Source organism: Epinephelus lanceolatus, chromosome 4 (genome assembly GCF_041903045.1).
Source record: "Epinephelus lanceolatus isolate andai-2023 chromosome 4, ASM4190304v1, whole genome shotgun sequence".
NCBI classification, from domain to species: Eukaryota; Metazoa; Chordata; class Actinopteri; order Perciformes; family Serranidae; genus Epinephelus; species Epinephelus lanceolatus.
Window position 1 is genome coordinate 41,386,851 of NC_135737.1, and position 19,599 is coordinate 41,406,449.

Below are 19,599 nucleotides of genomic sequence, written 5' to 3' on the forward strand. Positions count from 1 at the left end.
AGTGCACAGTTTTCTCTGAAAACAGCTTCCTGCTGTGGCTGAAAACAATGCTATAAGGAAGACAAAATAATACATAAAAAGAAAGAGGAACCATCAAGTCGAATGAAATTCTTAACGTATCATTCATTCATAATATACAAAAATAACATGTATTATAGCTGTTTCAATTCAGTTATCAAGCAAACATACCAAACATTTGCTGATTCCAGCTCCTCCAATCTGAGTATTTGCACATTTTCTGTTTTTAATTTCACTGCAAACTGAACATAATTTGGGTTTAGCTCGCACAAAACAAGCTGAAGACCCCATTGTTAGTGAGGTAGCCTGTAGTTTTAGAGGAGTCCTCCAACCACCCCACCCCATGGGATTTGCCAAATATATTTTGGGCCTAAAAAAGTCCAATTTAAGAGTCTAGACTATTCTTAATCAAGTGTAATCAGTCTGTAACAGTAGCTGTCCTCGAGTGGCCCTACGCAAGATTTTAAATAAATAATCCAAAAATAATCAACAGATTAATCGATGAAAGTAATCTGGCCCTCAGTGATACCTTGTAATTATTGTTCATCTCTAGAAAAAATGACTTGTGATTACAGTGTGTGTGTGTGTGTGTGTGTGTGTGTGTGTGTGTGTGTGTGAGTGAGTGAGTGCATCCAACCCATCCCACAAATTGCTCTAAATCTTGATGACTGTCACTAATTCCATTTCCATCTCTCCCTCTCGTACACACACTCACTCATGCTATGCATAGCCTCTGCATAGCAATGCCTTACATGTCTGGATATGTGTGTGTGTGTGTGTGTGTGTGTGTGTGCATGTGTGTGTTAACAGCAAAGATCATCCTTGCTACAGTAGGTATCAGTGCACACAGACATGGAGATGATAAAAACACATATGAAAGACAAAATGATGAGCAATGTGCTGAGAGAGAGAAGAGTAGAAAATGGTTTGTGTTGTTGGTGGTGGAGCAGTAAGAGATGAAGAGGAGGAGGAGGAGAAGGGGGGATAAACACTGATGGAGAGTGAGTGAGAGGGGGGAGGAGCAGAGAGATGATTCCTCTCTCTAATCCTCTAGACACACGCTCGGTCTGGCTGCCTACTGGCTCAGAGAGAGAGACGGAGGCAGGTGGAGGGCGCAAACGGAGAGAGAAAGAGAGAGAAACCAAGTGGGAAGGGAAAAACAAGATGAAGGGAAGAGAGGAAAGGAGAGCTGCCTCTCGTAAACCACGCTGACAGAAACGCGGAGGGAAGGAGAGAGGCAGTGAGGACGAGGAGGACTGGAGAAGCCAGTGACTCTCGCACGGTTTCAAGTGGAGGGAAGGAGACGGTGGAAGAGGAGGAAGAGGAGTGCGATGCTTCAGTCCAGCGCTGCCTGAACCAAACCAGGAGAAGGAGAGGAGCAACAGAGAGGAGGAGAAGGAATCCATTGGGTGGAAGAAATGAAGAGGATGGAGGAGCAGAGAACGAGCAGAGACACAGATCCCCGGTTACTCAGGCTCACATGAGTGTATGGACCTGAGCCTGCCCAGAGTTACTACAAGATGCTGTCAAAGAACCAGTGTGTGAGGGCGGAGTGATGGATGCCTGTTTGCACAAACTACCTTGAAACTCAGTAGAAGTAGATGAGCGCTGGTGTGTCTGCGTGCTGGAGCAGGTGTGTGTGTCAGTGCGAGAACATATGACACAGCAGCTGTTGTAGGAGGTGACAGGGTCCGGTGCACCCAGAGAAGGGACACAAGGAGGGAGGCAGGAAGACAGACACATGGACGAAGAATAACACACACAGTCAACGATGAGTGTGTGTGCAGCGAGCAAGTAGACGAGCTTCAGTCCAACCATCTCAGGTGCAGTTAAGGGCGTGTGTGTACTTTGGGACAGCACCTAAAGAAAAGAAGCTCACAATGAGGTGCCACTGAGCTCCTTCGAGGTTGACTCCTCTTTAAACACCGGACAAGCCACCTGACGCCGCTCCCTACCTCATTGCAACCCAACAAGTGGACTTGAAGACTCAGAAGAAGGGACCAGCTCCGGTGCCCTGCTGACTGGGAAGCCCCCAGCTGATTTCCTGTGCCCAGTGGATGCCTCCTGACTCCAACCATGGGAGAATGGACCATCCTAGAGCGCCTTCTAGAGGCCGCTGTGCAGCAGCACTCTACTATGATCGGAAGGTGAGTTCTTGTCAGAGTGCGGTGTGCGATTGCTGTCGTGTGCATGTGTCTTTATGTTTCTGCTGTACGTCTCTGCATGCATACAGTATTTAAAATACAAGTATGCCAATGCATGTGCAGGATATGAATCCTTCCCCGCTCCACTCTCAGTCTTTAATCCCTCTGACTGATAGTGACGGGAGGGTTAGGCGACCAGGAGGGACACTGTGTGCACACAAAGGCTTTGGACATCCAAAGCAGCGTGACGATACCTCACCTTAAAGTCCACAATGCCTTTATTGCTGTCATTCATTTTCTGCTGTACCTCGCCACGCTGATGTCTTCTTTCTCCCTCCTTTTTCCTCTCGTCAACTCTGCTTCAGATGCCATCCCAAGCCTCATTTCAGCTTTCCCACAATCCAACCCCTCCCTCCCGCCTTCCCTCTTATCTTTCGCTTTCTTTCTCTGTCAAGTATGAAGTCATTCCGCAACCTAAAAAAACTAGTCACGAGCGCAAGATCAGGGCAGTTATGATTTATGCATCACTATACATGCCGGGATGTCTTGTATTTTAGTTTGAATAACTCATTCCCGTTGGCCGCAGGACGAGCAATTATTGATGAGCGTTTTAGCCACAGAGGCGCATCAGCTTTGGAGATGGTATTAAACATGATTTCACATCTAGTAAAGGACACATTTCTGAGTTTGGGGTTTTCTTGGGACATGTTTGAAAACCACAGGTTCAGCATGGGTTCATTAGAGACTGTCTGAATTAGCAGTTTAAGCCAATCCCCTGTAGCCACTGACTCACTCACGTTAGTGGTACTCTTGAATTATTGAGTGAATAAATGTCAGCCAGTTTACGAAGTGACTGATGTGGAGAAACATCCTTTTTTTGGCAGGAGATGAGTCTTCTTCTGCTGACAAAGCTCTGAGTGTGAATTTTGCCGGTTTATGAAACTGAAGTGATTTGGAGTGTTGCTCTGAGAGCACTCTGTGTCGGCTGGATGGTTAGATAGACTTGTTTCCTTTTGGTGTTATGATGGGATGATGGGTCAGCATTTGCTTCCCCTCATTCATGACACACTGGAGGAGCAGTGTCGCTCATCAACTGGACTAGTCATCCTGGCTGCAGGGTCTCAGTGGCAGCGAGAAAGAGACGAGAGCAGAAACAGAGGGTTGTTAAGGAGGACGAAGAGAAATAAAATCCCCAAAGGAAACTGAGGAAAAGATGGGGAAAGAAGGAGTTTGGTTGCAAAGTAGAGAAGCAATGAACTGAAATCCACAGAGTGCGAGATGTGAGAGACAGAGAGCAGATGATGGAGAAAGAGTAAAAAGACAGAGTGAAGGCGAGGGGCGGCGCGGAGCAGTTATTCACAGACAAGCGAGCAGACACATGGCCTCAGTCTGTAGGGCGTTGGTAGGAAGCCAAGAGGACTGTCTCGTCACGAGATGGTGCTGCATGTCATGACCTAAGCAGGGCAACCAGGACACCCAGCGGCAAAAAGCCTCAGATCATCTTCATGCAGAATATATCTGTTGTCCAGACAGTTGAAATGTTCAGATGACGGGAGGAACTTTTTCAAAACAGCTGGACAGTGTTTTTCAAAACACTGTCCAGCAATACCTCAGCTTTTATAATGTACACAATGTTTCAGTAAACCAATGAATTACAGCTTTTGAAATGCTTCCAATGGTCTGTGTAAAGTATCTGTCTGAGCAAACTCAGGTGGTGCATTTTTCCGGCAATATAAAACTGATTTTATGTGTGCAGGAAGTTCAGAGGTCAGGACAATATCAACAGCATCTCTTCAGCTAATAGGAAGCTATTCAGTGGTCGGCTCAAGGACACTTCAGCAGGGTGGATCCTCGCTGTCGAGTGGTTTGAGCTCAGGTTGACATGGTGAAGGATGTAGTGATAGCTGTAGCCTCTCAGTGCACAACAGTCAGACAGTATAACAGCCATTTAAAGTGTTTTTACAGGTAGTTGTTATTTAAGCTGTAAGTGAAACTCTTTTAGCAGCTGTAAACTGATTATTGATTAACTGTCCAATTGGCCAACTGATTGAGTACAGGCTTTCCTTTCATTACTAACTCGACTAAGAGAATTATTGTAGTGGTTTTCATGGTAAAATAGCAAAGACAGGACCAAGTCATTGTTTTGCAAGGGTGCTTTCACACCTGCCCTGTTTGGTCCGGTTACAAACGAACTCTGGTGCGGTTCATTTGTGGTGAGAAGGTGTTCTGACCTGGATCTGAACCAGCTGCAGTCACATGACACATTGTTTGGGTTAAACATGAGCATGTTATAGTCCTGGAGGATTATTAATGTGCACCTCCTCCTGTACTGCCTTAATATGCACATTCAGCACATCCAATGCATCAAAACATTGTTTTCTAGTTGGAGCCGCGCCTCGTTTTCAAACTGTATGGTTTGACTAAAATGAACAATGACAGCAATATAGTCCACGATGAGCAGCGCTAAAATCAACCTGCGTAGTTGTCCCTCCATTGTGACATTAGAAAGTGTCACATTTATCTTAAGTGTACTCTTCTTCAACGCTTGCTTTACTTCCTGGATTTTTCCCACATGGAAATTCTGACCAATCAAGAGCAGCTTTCTCACACAAGGCATTTGATCTGGTCCGCTTGTAAATGTTGCCGTGAGAACACGAACCAACTCTAGGTAATAACGCAACTTTGGAACAAAATGAGTCCCTGATTCAGACCAAAGCAAGACAACTCTAGATCTCAAGTCTCAAGTCTTTACACTCAAGTCCCAAGTTGAGTCCCAAGTCCCAAACATTGAGTCTGAAGTCCTGAACAAGTCATAATGTACTCGTCACCAAATGTAATGCCATTTTAACAACAGGATAATAATGTATTCAATTTAGAAAATGTAAGCTGATTCAAGAAATGAGGGGCATTAAGTTGTGGCACACTTTTCAAATTGCATACTTTTTAATCTTTGGGTATGGGGGAAGGTTTCAAGTATTTTCAAGTCAAAAGGCTCAAGTCTAAGTGAGGTCATGGGTCATTGGTGTAAAGGCCAAAGCTGAGTTGCAAGTCTTTTTAGATTTTTTTTAAGTTGAATGTAATTATCAAATTTGTGACTCGAGTTCATGTAATTTGACTCGAGTCTACACCTCTGTAAATTAGGCTGGTTGTTTGTTGGATGTTACCTTCACAACACAGCCCTGGGTATGCACAGGTATGTTTACTGGAATCTAAAAGGTGTTGCTGCTTGGACATACATGTGACATTTTACTAACTTAAAACACGGAAAAAAAGAGGGAGGATTTCATTCATGGTATTTATTTATCCCTTGAAATGTGTTAATCAGAAGCTTTCCTATTTACTTAGTGCTCTTACTGATGATATGAAAAGAGCCAGTCAACCATTTTTAGCTTTAGTTTCTGTGTGACAGCCTGTACGTTCCCTCAGTAAAGTGCCTTCCCTGCATCTGGCTTTTCTACAGCTCAAAACCATCTAATCTGGGACATCACTGCTGACATGAATTTTTATAAACGCACGCTAATACTCCCTCAATCCTAAAACCTATTGGTTCCCCCGCTGGGATTTCACGCATTTCATTGGTCAGCGCAGGTGCCGTCCTGCCGGAGAAAGCGCTGGACAGGTTGCTGTCCGTGAGGTGATGCCAGCGTGTGTTCTCATGAGCCCACCATGACAACAGCCTGCAGGCCTGAGTGGATTCGTCATACATGAGTCACACACGCATTAGGGGAATGTAACACTTGTTTGTGTAAGATTACGAACAGCTCTAGAGATTCCCTTCTACGGTCAGGGTTGTGTGTGTGTGTGTGTGTGTGTGTGCAGAAACACTCCTGCTCCTGTGTACTGTCTTGTTATCACATGTGCTTGGACGGATTTCGGTCCTATCTGTGAGTGTGTGTTTGTGTATTCACCTGCTACCTGTGATTAATTCCTGCCATTACGGGCAGTGGGGCAGGTGTAAATCGACGGGGACCATCTGATGGAGCGCCTGTTGGTACACACGGCCTCTGATGAGAAACCGTGATGAAGCACTCTTTACCTAACTACTGTCAACACATCACTCATGCTGTCTCTGTGGTCCAGCTCCCATAGGCTACAGTCCCACATGTGAGCTGCCATTGGTCGGCGTGGGCCCGTTAAACATGCAGGCGCATCCTCCCACAATGTGATATTGATCTCCAATAATGGAATAGGAAGTGGAGCTTGATAGAAGACAGGGCACTTAATGAAACAGTCTTTAGGCTTGTCCATTTGCAATACAAATGGACTCATGGGTTGCAGCGACTGGAATGTTAAGTGAGTGATTAAAGCTGTAAGTACATCATTGACTTTTCTGCCTGTTAAAATAAAACATAAGAGTAATTAGCAGACCAAATATTTATACTGGCAATACCTTTCTTGACAAGTGAGCAGTGGTTAAACACCTTCAAGATGGACAAAAGTTACCCCTCAAAACTATTTGTCCAAGGATAACATACTGCTGATCATTAAAGCCTTTTTCTTGTAAAAGGGAATGGCAAAATACTTCCATTAAAAGCAGAGCATAAATTCCACATTTGTGTTGCTCATCTATCAGTCACTCTCCTGTTGGGGACTGCACACTGCTCCGACGACCCAAAATTCTGAAACCCTATTTTGCCTATTTCACTTCTCCGACAGCAAGTAATGTTTCCCAGAAAATACACACTCCCTGCAATAAGACTGTCCAATTGCCAGAAAAAAATGTTCTCATTGTGCGTTTCTCTAAACCAGGGATGGTTTTTGCTATGGGCAATGTGGGCGACCGCCCAGGGCGCAATCTATGTGAGGGCGCACGAGCGCCCTCCAAAAAAAACAAAACAAAAAAAAACTCTCAAAACTCGCCAGTTTTCTAGACTACCGCTCATTTCCATGTCAAGTTAGTGGAGTGGGCGCTGGGGCGCCCCTATTATCACGTTTCAACCAGCAGCAGAAAGGTGGGTTGAATGGGGGTCACAGACAGGAATATGGCGGAGGCTCATAGTGCTCTGCGGCGCAAGATAACGGCTTACCGGCAACAGAGAAGTCCAACTCCAGGTCCAGTAATTTCCTCTTTCGTTGGTGTCATGACTGCCCAGTAGTACCTGGACAACCGAGCCGTGGCGGCACACAGGTATGTAGCGTGTCAGAGGAGAAACGAGCCGTTCACATTTCTCTCTTTGTGGCAGGTAACGGCCCACAAACCTCACCGCACTTTAGGGACTGTTCTTTACTTATGGATGCGTTAGATTTGTGCATTATTTTTAGTGGACATGTTGAAACTCCACGTCAACATCCCAGTATCTGAAGGTGTGGTAAGGTATACGCATTAGCGTTAGCCTCCGACTCCGACTTGTTGCTTCCTTGGTGACTTTTTGGCATTTTTCTCTCAGCAATTGAAAAGCTGTCGACTTAACTTGCCTATAAAAACACATAGGGTTGTAGAGAGTGGTTTAAAAAGAATAAATATATTGGTAGTCCCATGAGGAGCTCAACCAAACTCCATCTTCACATTGCGCTGCCCACACCGGAGGTCGTGGTAAGGTATAAGAACGAAAACCACTTATGGTTAGGAAAATATCACCTTTTGGCTTAAAACATCCACATTCGGTGGCTCAAACTCCGCTGGGAAATCGTAACTAACTGCAGAAAGTGTATTTTCAGAGAAATGAGACTTCGGAGCAATTGGCGGCTGTTTTTGGGATAACGGGCTGACAGAGAAATGGGCTGTTAGTCCAACAGGACATTTTTGGACTAATGGGGCTTCAGAATTTTGGGCTATTGGTATAGTGACATGGCACCTTCCCGTCAGGTTCTAAGAGCGGTCAGAATGATTTTCTCTGGCTTTTTTGTCAGACTTCTTTTTGTCTTTTTGAATCATGACATCGCTGATTTTTGGCTGCTTGACAGATAATTTTGTTGCCAGTGTATTTTCTGCAGTAAAGACATCAAGAAAAAGGAATTTATTTCCTCCATGGCAGGAAAAAACAGACATAGAGAAACTTGTTAGCTTAGCAACATCAAGGCTGCGAACAACCCTTAATGCAACACTTTATTCTCTCTACTAAAAAACGACATTGACTATGATATGTTCCTTTTTCTTCCGCATAAATTTTCCAGAAAAAAAAAATATTACTTGGGCCAAAACGCTACTATAAAAGTCTCAGTATTCTACAACTGAACTAGGCTGAAAGTTGGATAGCGTTTTGTCTGACCATTCTGACAGCACAGATGTTTTTAAGCTGTTCTGAGTGGCCACATTCAAAATTACAATTTTTTTTCTATACATTTAATGTCTCTGCTGAATGAATGTACAAACGGAGATAACACACTCTCAAACCTTCTTTCCTCTGAAGCATTCATGGTGTTACACTCACTCACATACACAAAAAGTGATGGACGATCAAGAGAGTCAAACTTTGCCTATTGTCGCACGTCTTTGTACCTCTTCATACCTGGCCCACAGCTGCAGAAAGTGGGCAGAATTGTTGAAATGTGTGTTTTGGAAAGTTAACACCTACCTGATATCAGACAAAACTGTCATTTTTTCTTGACCAGTCACTAGAGACTAGAGACATATGCGCTTGAATCTAACATCATTTTAAGTCCACACTGATGCGTAGTCATGCCAACATACCTGTTTTTACCAGTTTTAAGAGCAGAGTATCGTCATTGTTGGTATTACTACCCATTGGTTCCAGCACACAGCTTGACAACTGCGTTAGACCTGCTGGTGGTGCTGATTGGCTAATCTCTAGTCCCCTCGTGGTGCTCATTGGATTGTTTCTGACTTTAAGCAACTGCTGCTTCATGTCATGATGCCAGATTAATCAGTCAACTTAGTGTAATGGGCGGATTCCAAGGTCTGGACCCAGTAAACGTCTGCAAAGGGGGTTTCTGACGCTGCGACGTGACCTGACATGCACTGTGTTTGAAGCATACTGAGGCCTTAAAACTGCTTTGAAGCACTAGATGGGTGTTTTGAAATACTGTCCTTGCAGCTGTAGTTCATGTGGAGAGCTACACAGAACCCCTGAAGAAGAGATGGTTGAAGGTTTGCTTGTCTCTCAGCATGCTTTTGCACATGTGCACTTTACAGGAGGCGATCAAGAGCGTGTGCAGGTGTGTTTCTGCAGGAGAGCTACAACTCATTCTTGACATAGGCCAGCTCGCTCAGCATGACTCCTCAGCACGGCTCCCCTGAGTCAAATAAGTGTCGTCACTCAGGAGCCATCAGCTTATCCGTCTCGGCAAGCATGTGTGTGTGTTTATGTCACATGCACTCTTTCAGCACAGCACAATGTACACACCAAGTCAAAACCAATATGTATTGGTGAGCAGCGTGTTCACGCGACTCCACGTGCCTGTGTTTGTCGACAGGTTACAGCTCTGTCGTCACATGACCTTTAGATCATCGCGCTTTTATTTAGCGAGTCCCCACGGAGCGCTCACAACCCCCACGGAGGTGATGGGTGATTTTGTTTGCACAGAATGAGGCTTATCTGGCAAATGTGTGCTATATTGCAGAAAAAAAGAAAGCGAGGAAGAGGCTGTGATATCGCCTCGCCTGCGGCAGATTCCCCGGAGAGATTGTTAAAAAGAGACACTTACAGAAGGCCATGCGAGACCTCAGACATCTATTCTCTCCATCCCTCCCAGTCTCTGTTTCACACTTCCTCTATCCATATGTAATGGCCCCCGGGATGCTGTCGGATGTAGTGTCAGAGACTTCTCTGCGCTGCCATAAGAAACAGGTTATTAAAATGACCTCACATTTTCTATAATGAGATTATGAATCATATGAATGGGAGGTAGATGTAATTCCTGCTGCATCTCAGACTTTCAGAGCATACACTTGCTGATAAAACCTCAATTTATGGACTCTATCTGGCAAAATACTCATAATGTCAAGTTTATTATTAACGATGCTCCTCAAGTGTGCTTTAGAGTTCATGTCAGTGCTGATAGTGGGATTGATCTACTCTAGCTGCGTGCTAGAAAAACAGGCATCCTGGGAATGAGCCTCGAGAGCAGGAAAGAGCTGTTCTGTAGTTGCCTGCAGCCTTTCATGACTGGAGTACTACAAGCAGCATCCATAGGGACTGATGGAGAGCAGTAGCTGGGGGAGAAAGAGAGAGCAACCACACATAATTATGCAGCTTGTGTTCTCATTTCTTTTTTGCTTACACCTCATACACACTTCCACTTATTCTCTCTCTGTTTCTCAGCTGCTTTTTCTCCTTCTCTTGAGCATCACAGTCCACATATGCTAAGATCAGGGTTGTCGTGGTGTAATCGATTCCTGTTGCAAATGTGTGTTAATTCAGGCCAATCACCAGCATAAACGTTGGCAATTTATGTTTCTGCAAACCATGGATATGTAACATTTGCATCCTGTTATGTAGCAGCTATAGGTGCAAAAACCACTTGGTTAAGGTTAGGAAAAGATCATATTTTGGCTTAAAATACCCAGTTTTGGGGCCACAATCGCAGCTGGAAATGCAGAGGGACCAGTTTCGAAGCACGATCCTCGCTAGAAATGCAGCCATGGCTTGCTAAATACAACCAGTGTTGTTGTTTGTTGGTCTCAGACAGTGGCCTGCTGTGATCTGCAGCTTGGCAGCTGTCTCACTGAGTCAGCTTATACATGTAATCAGAACTAAGTCACTTTAGAAAACCATGATATGACACGTATGAATGTACAAATGTAATGTATCCGTGGTTTGCAGAAATGTACAATGCCAACATATTCTCCTGGTGACTGGGCTCCAGCTAAACCTCCATCTTGATCCTGTGTTAACGCAGTCTTACATCAGCTGTATCATGATACAATTGCAGGGAAACACTGGCAGATGAACAGACTCAGGCGAGACCTAACCACACTACAATAATGTGATGGTCACGGAGAAGAGAAGAGAGGTAGAGGGATGAATGGATAAAGATAGGGAGATTAGGTTCAGGTGAAGGGGTTCGAGTTCAGGCAGATTTCACCTTGCAGGGCCTCGGGGAGAAACTGTCTCTGGCAGGGTGACTCAGTAAGGCTTACAGGTTTAGCGTTAGCACCTCTCTGGAGGACAGAGCAGGTCAGTGTTGGAATGATACCAGGGGGTTGGTTTAACCCGGACATTACCTTACACACACAAACACAGGAGAGCAACCCTGTAAAAAAAAAAGCAACCTGAGCCAGCCATGTAGTCATTTATGAAATATGTTTTCATTTTTAAGCATCAGTGTAGAATTGAAACAGAGCCCTTGGAATAATTTTGGGTCTAGTGCAGTGAAACTTGCACTACACAACTGATATATTCTTAATCCATCACTTTGATCATTCTGTTGACTTTTAAGTTGAAGTCACGTTTTTGTGAAGTGGTTGAAAGCAGGATCCAATTTGAAACCTCTCACCTGCTGGTGCATTCAGGGACCTGTTATCAGATCTGACATCCAAGGTATGAAAATCACCCGCCAAGGTCTGCAGTATGCTGTTAGAAAATCAATACCTGAACACGCCAACATGAAAAGCACATCCTTGTACTCATCTGCATTACCACATGATGACAGCGGTGACGGGATGAATTATTAATCTCAGGCAGGTTTTACACCACCGCAAGATTATTTTCATACCTTGCTGACGCGAGCTGTATGGAAGGCAGGCATACGGTAAATATATTGGCTGTTGGAGGTTGTGTTATACCAGCGTATATATGGATATGTTAATGAAATATTAGTCATATAAATATTAAATGTCATCTTTATTAGAAAGTTGTCAGTTCTCATAAGGTCTAATAAGGCGAGGGATTTAATGTCAAGTAGTGTATAAATGAATTCCTAATGGGGTAGTGTAGTCACTGTGCTGAGGGTAATACAGTTTCTCTGAGGGCTCATTTATGTACGTCCGTTTCAAATATTGTAAATGTCACTGCCCTCATACTTCCATGCCTCATTTATGATGGCATAGATACAGCCCATAGATAGCACTAGAGGGCAGAGTCAAATGTTTCACAACAAACAACACATGATGAACGGTGGAGGTTGTAATAATGTACTTTTTGATGTAGTCGGCAGTGTTCTCTGAAGCCATGTAAGACATAGCGGCTCTGGAAGGAGAATTCTTTTCACTATATTAATGATTCCCTCCATTTTTGAATTGTCGTCGTAGTCTCCTGCATTTGTATCTTGTTTAAACCTGGTGACACTGCCCCCATGATCTCCGGTGGTACTACTGCATTTCATCCGTATCTGACGGACAAAATGAAAGCAGAGTAAAGAGAGAAGGCTTCATCTGTGTCCATATATGTATCCAATGTGGAGCATAAGGCCCTGATCACACAGAAAGTGTTTTAGCAGCTGGAGGCGGCTCTCTGTTATTGTTTGTAATGTGAATGAAGCTTTTTGCTCGCTTTTTTGCGTTGCCATGTACCTCGCATTTCTGTGCTCTAGGCGCCTTTTTTGCAGAAGTGTTCTGAACTTGAGTTGAAAAAACTTCAACTCAGAGCGGAAAACACCCAGCGTCATCTCTGCTTTTTTTCCCCATTGTACAATCGGATGATATGAGAGGTGGGCCTTCTATGGTGGTCACGACAACAAGTTTACAACTGGTAAACAACATTTTTGTAATGCTAGGCCTGACGACAGACAGCAGGTTGTCAGACTGCCCACGAGTCCTCCTAAAATATGCCTGGAAATGGCCATCATCGAGGAGAAGCTCCTGGACCAACTGGTGGTTCTCCCTGTGACTCACCCTCTTTTTTAGGGTCTCATGTACCCACACAGATCTCTGTTTCCCTGTGCCCAACAAACCATTTGCAAGTACCCTCTGCTCTGCCTGTTCATTTTATTACCTAGCTCCTAATTACTGTGAAAGAAAAGGAAGACACAGGAATGCTAGGGTAGAGAGGTGATGGAGTGGTTGCCGGGCAACAATAAAAAGGCACATCAAGCATTTTTGCCTTGTGTTTTGCAACCTGTGAAATGCTCTCTGTGATCGGGGCCTTAATGAACCTGTAGGATTAATATTCTCTAATCAATACCAACATGACAATGACAGTAAAATACCTAACTTCACTTTTGGTTTTCAGGTTAGAGTCTTGACTTGTTCCCCCATTGCTGTTACAGTCACAACTGTTGCCCTAAAATAACCCGACTAAAAATTACGCTGAGGCAGTAACTAGCCTAAAGTGCACACATAAACAGTAATAATACACTGCGTGTGAAATTGCAAACTATGCACTACATACCCAACATGTGTGCTGTGTTCAACATATTTTAATTTCATTTTACGTAACCACTCATCTTGTTGGGGGTCGCAGGGTGGCTGGAGCCTATCCCAGCTGACAATGGGTGAAAGACTATCACAGGGCTGACACATAGAGACAGACAACCATTCACACTCACATTCACACCTACAATTTAGAGTCACCAATTAACCTGCATGTCTTTGGACTGTGGGAGGAAGCCGGAGCACCTGGAGGAAACCCACACTGACACAGGGAGAACATGCAAACTTCATACAGAAGTTGCCTAGTATATTTTTCATTACACTGAGCTGTAATTACCACATCACTTCGTGAGAGCCTTGTTGCCTGTCTCCAGTAGTGCTATGGCAGACGATGTGAGAAAGTGAGACTGTGGTGTAATGGTAAGTAATGGTATGTCATTAGACTCATGCTGAAGTGGCTGTGCTCACTGGGAGAAAAATATCTGACCCTCTTATAAAGTCAGTTAGAAATAAAGATAAAATACGAGCAATGACATTAAAATTCATAACCAACTTTGATCTTTGTTTCATACAAAGCAACGCTGCAGCTCAAATTTTCTCAGTCTATTTGTGTGAGCTCATGGCTGTGAGATCGCTGCCTTATTTATAAAACCTACTTCTATTATGCATGACCAACAGCATTTCAACAGAGGCATCGTAAAGCTGACATTCTCCTTTTGTTTGATTGATGATTGTTTGTCCGCTGATGTTCTGATACAAGCAGCTCCACCACATATCTCCATGCATGTCTCTTCTGTTCTTTTTCACTCTGCCTCCTCACTTTATCTCCCTCCATCTCGTTGTTTGAAGATGAAAAGGGCCCTCTTCTGCCATTGATTTATCCTCCTTATCCCCACCCGCCCAGACTCCCATCATCGGCTGCATCTTCACACTTTACTGCGGTCTCTAATGAACAAGCTGACGGTGTAAGAGTCACTTAGACAGCAGTGCATTCATCTCTTTCAGCATGTTTAAGTGTGTGTGTTTGTGACGACTCTTCCTCGGAGGCAGTATCAGCTTGTGCACAGTGTGATCGACTCAACATGAATAAAAAATCGTGAGCACACCGAGTCACACCTTGCTAAAATGCGCAACATCTTCACCAGGACCAACACCCTATAATGAGACATCTGATTCACTGCCCCATCACACGTGTACATGCACACACACACACACACACTCACACACTCTTTACCAGATGGTCATCCAAATATACAAACATGTGCGTAAGCAAACTTGCAGCGTGGTTAATATATTTATACTCATTACTGAGGGCGGAAACATACACATAGACACGCTTCCTCACACATACGTACACATACTGCCAAAGCTGTCACAGCACTCGTCTTTGCATATGAGCATCCAGATAGAGTGTGACAATGCATTCACACCTCACACACACACACACACACACACACACACAATCCCATTCGCAGATTCTTCAATTAAGCAGTGAAGTCACGCTGCAGGGTGTGTGTCTGACTCTCGGCAATATGCTGCACTCACACCGCTCTCTTAGCTAATTATGAACAAGCTACTTGGTAGACAAACAGATAAATTTAGCCTTCACAGCCTGTAGAATGACAGCAGCATGACTTGTAGGTTGGCGGCTGTTTACCAGAGGAAGCTGTATGTCCCAACAGGCATCAGTGTCACATTATGATGCTGCGGTCTTGTTATAGCAGATAGATGATGAGCACCACAGATAGGGCCTGACATAAAAATATTACTCACTTCAAGAAAGAGTTCCATGGTAATGTCTGTCCATCAAATATTAAGAGGAGCCAGGAGAAATGCTGCTTAGCGTAGCACTTAGCATGAAAACAGCGGAAACAGCTAACAGCTCCAAGTAATTACGCTTGGCTAAGAAACAGTTGGGCACAAAACCCCCCATAAAACCTCAACTTTTTTATGTTACGGTTTTGAAACTGAATAAACAAATGAGATATATTGCCTCATAGTGAACTCCACAGGTGCTGGTGTGTGGATTTTGCTACCAGGCTAGCTGTTCCCCTCCTTTTCCAGTTTAGTTTCAAGCTTAAGGTGTCAAATACTGCAGGGAAAAGTCAGGGTTTGATGAGCTTGATACAAAGGAGTTTCACAAGGGTCGTTAACGGAATATTTCACCCACAAAATGACTACTTGCATATCAAATACTCACCCTGTGTCATATTCAATTCCTAAAAAAGTTTCTCACATGCCTTCACGGTGAACGAAGAATCCAAAACAGAGAATATTCTTGATGAATTGCAAAAAAGCAACAACAAAACTATGTCAAAACATCTGTTACAACTCGACAACTAAAATCCAAGTCTCATTTATCCAGTCGTATGATCACAACTTCCCAAGCACATGAATTTCCACTTAAATCTAACTGTTTAAAACACTTCAGCTCATGCACAGATGAGTAGCGCACGTGGGCGTTTAAACTCTGCTCAGTGGAATACACGTGCAGAGTTCGAATGCACCTGGTTGCCCATTGCTGCAACTCAGTAAATGAGACTTGGGTTATACCAGTGGTTCCCAAAATGGAGGTTGTGGGTACATTCTGAATGAACCACAAGTGACTTGCAAACTAGTCAAGTTTGTATAAAACACTAAGGATAGACCAATACATCAGCTGGCCGATATATCGGGCCGATATTTGAGTTTTTTTACTTGTATCGGCATCGGCCGATACGCGCGTGGGTTCGCGGATTTATTTTTCCCTGGCATGATTTACAGACAGGGATCCACAGGCAGCTCTGTGTTGCCGGAAGACCCTGCAGCGTACATGCAGCGAATCCTACTGTGTACAGTAGTTGTTGTTTTATTTATGCTTCAGCTTAAATATTTGTTTATTTTATAAAGACATTACTGGAAGATTTAAGAGCACTGAACTCTTTTTTTTATTTGAATGTATAATAATAATAATAACATTCTACCTGTTCTACCTCAACTTTCCATCTTGTTTTAGTATTTTTTACTGTTCAATAAATGTTTCTTATTTTAAACTTGAGACCTGTAATATTTGTTATCATTGTGTCTTTTTTTTATGTAAATTGAGGGAGCAAAAGCAGTATCGGCCCCAAATATCGGCTCAAGAAAATCGGCAGTCCATAATCGGTCATCAGCTAAGGGTGATGGAAAAAAAATCGGTATCGGCATCGGCCCTAAAAAATCCATATCGGTCTAACCCTATAAAACACACCTTATTTTGAAGTACAGTACATTTCCAGCACACAGCTTTCATTTTGAAGTGCCATTTCCTGTTGTAGAGTGAGTGAGACAGCAATCTAACTCAACAACATGGACAAACACAAGCATGACACTGTACGTATTAAAATGTGTGGACCTTGATCTAATGATTACAAAGAAATCTGGACCCTGTGGCTGGACCAGTTTGGAACCTCTGGGTAATACTACATGATTTGTGTGAGCATTTGTTAATGGATAATGGTTACATGGGGTAAATAACTGATATACAAATGATCATTTTGAGGGTGAAGTATAAAGAATTATTATTCTAATTTGAAAGAAAACCAACAGAATGTTTGTGATTATAACTTCAAGTCTTGATACACTGATTATCTACATGCTGGATTTGTCAGACAGTGAAGTTTTTGGTCGCACACAACATGAACCCAAATTAACTGGCAAAGCAATGGCACCCCAAGGTCCACTACATAGCTTTTCTGGAACTTTTGATCATATCACATGATTTCTTCAACAGATGGAGCTTGGCCAGTTGTTATGGAGCTGTAGAGGTTTAAGCAAAGGTGTAGGATTTTCCATTTTTTTGGAGCACTTTGTGATGGCTTTAGAGTTGAGATTGAAAGCTGTAGATATTAGCACCGTTACTGAGTGGACCTTATGGTGAGACTGTTCTGGAAATTTCTGGACATGTCCTAAAAATGGAAATACCCAAGTGAGGTACAAATGTCTCATAACCCAACTGAAGTACAGTACTTAATCTACTAAATTACATTCCATCACTTCCCATTCTGGACATGAGACCTGTGTAAAATGTTTTTTTTTTTATGTGAGATCAGAAACACTGTATAAAAATAGGAGGCCTATAGGTGTGTTTTTTGTTGGTTTGGGATGTTCCCTGCACAGCCATGTGCTGTCTGCTTGTGTGTCATGGAGGCTCCCTGCATGTGCCAGAGCGGCTGATTTGGGTTGGAGCTTGGCACGGGGAGAGTCACAGTGGGTGGGGGGTTTGGCATGGATGCGGCGGGCCTAACTCGGGATTGTCCAAAACCCACCGTTTTAATCCGGATTACCGCCATCATTTCTCCCTCTCTCACTCCCTTTCTGTATTTCCCTCCGTTGACCCCCCTCCATCCCCCCTTTTCCCGCCTACGCATCCGCTCTCTTCCTCTCTCCTGCTGCTCTTTCTCCTGCTCACGCCTCACCCCTACATCACAACCTTACAACCTACCCAAAAAACCAATAACGCGCCACACTGGTTGCCATGGTGACCACTCATGCCAATTCTTTTCACTCCTGCCAATGATCTGCTCTGAATGATCACTCAGAGAGTAGCTTTTTATAAAGTCTATTTTTAATGTATGGGCTCCCATTTAACTCTTACTTGATTGCCTTGTCTGTTGCCAAGGTAACTGCCACAGTTATTATCGTCCTCATGGAGACCCTTGCATTCAGTGCACTTGTGCACCAGTGCACTGGTAGGAAAATGGGATACATTTAACCTCTCTCCGGATCAGGCTCTTCAAAAAGATTGTATTTTATAGTTATTAGGCAGGGGTGTAATGGGTATACATCATGTGGCTTTACAGATTACAGATGATGAATACACAACTGGACATTTGCGTGTGTGTGTGTGTGTGTGTGCACATGTGTGCATAAGACACTCTTTTAACTTTGAATGAATCACTGCCTCAGTAGGGCTATGATTTTCATCAATGTATCTCCAGAGCCCTTCAGCTCACATTCATCAACACGCCACTTAAATACCTCTGTGTGCATGTGTGTGTGTGCGTGTGTGTGTCTGAGAGAGGGAGAGGGATGGAGAGATGGAGAGATAAGTGAACAGTATTAGATTATGCTATTATTAGATTTCCATTTTAGGAGCTTACAGACCCAGGATTACACATGGAGGCTATACCATTATTAAAGAATACTGTCTTTAACCACTGTATTATTCAGCAGAAATACACAGTACAGTGCAGCAGTGCATGGAGAATATACATTACTAACATGTACTATATTGGTACTTAAGTAAAAATACAGAAGTATTATCATCTATCAGTCTACATAAAGCTTTCTTACTTAAATCAAAAATGAAAGTACCTCTCTCTTGAGGAGATTGGCCCCTGTGACTACCATAGCCATTAACCATTAGGCTACATATTACGTTATTAGATGATTATTCAGCCTCTCTAGGATGTTGCAATCACCAATACCTGTGAATTCTGCACAACCTAGCAATTTTGTCAAATCACTGCAACTTTACTTTGATTATTTAAAATGGGCAAGCGTAACCGTCATTGTAGAGCTGCGCAGAGTGTATTGATTGGCTCAGCACCCTCTTGCTCCGGTCTCTGTGTCTCTCTGTTTATCATGAGACTACTGCTGTCGTTAAACTACAGGTTAACGAGTCGAGCCGTTTTGGTATCATTGTGAGATTAACTGCTCAGTGTCGGATGTTAACCACTGCTTCTATGTTATGTCGAGCTAACTGGTCAGAGAGACCAGGAGGAGAGCGACTCACAGGGACAGTCATAACATCGTTTCGAGCATCAACAGCTGATCGTCGGCGGGCCGCGGCTGCCCCATATCGTACCCAGAAATAAAAATCTTTTCAGCCCAATCAGGGATCTGCAGCAGAGCTGAAAACGTAAGCATTCAATCAGGGACTGCGTCATAGTTGATGACGTAAAATGCGTGCCGCAACTTGCAGAACAATAATGGTGGCTCCAGAAGCAACAAGCGCTAACTCTATCAAAAGTAGAGTAAACACCACAATAAATGAAGTCATTACAGAAATATTGTCAAAAACAACAAAAACAAGAACAAGTATCCACTTGCAGAGTTTAACAGATTAAAAGACATTCTTTACCATTCTTCCAACTGGATTTGCAAAAGCTTAATTCATCAACTGGCTCTGCTGGTGATGAAGTAGATGTTCCCCACTGTTTTGTTACAATGATTGTCTGAAGCAGTTTGTCTGTCAAGGCGAGTACT

General features: G+C 43.5%; 1 protein-coding gene across 1 annotated transcript in view; it reads left to right on the forward strand.

Moving 5' to 3' along the window:
- Positions 1-1,103: 1,103 nt before the first annotated feature.
- gjd1b (gap junction protein delta 1b) overlaps positions 1,104-19,599 on the forward strand; it is a 38,033-nt gene continuing 19,537 nt past the window's right edge. The window contains exon 1 of the mRNA XM_033631757.2: positions 1,104-2,165. Within this exon, the coding sequence (XP_033487648.1) occupies positions 2,095-2,165 (71 nt within the window). The 5' untranslated portion in view covers positions 1,104-2,094. The remainder of the gene's footprint in view (positions 2,166-19,599) is intronic.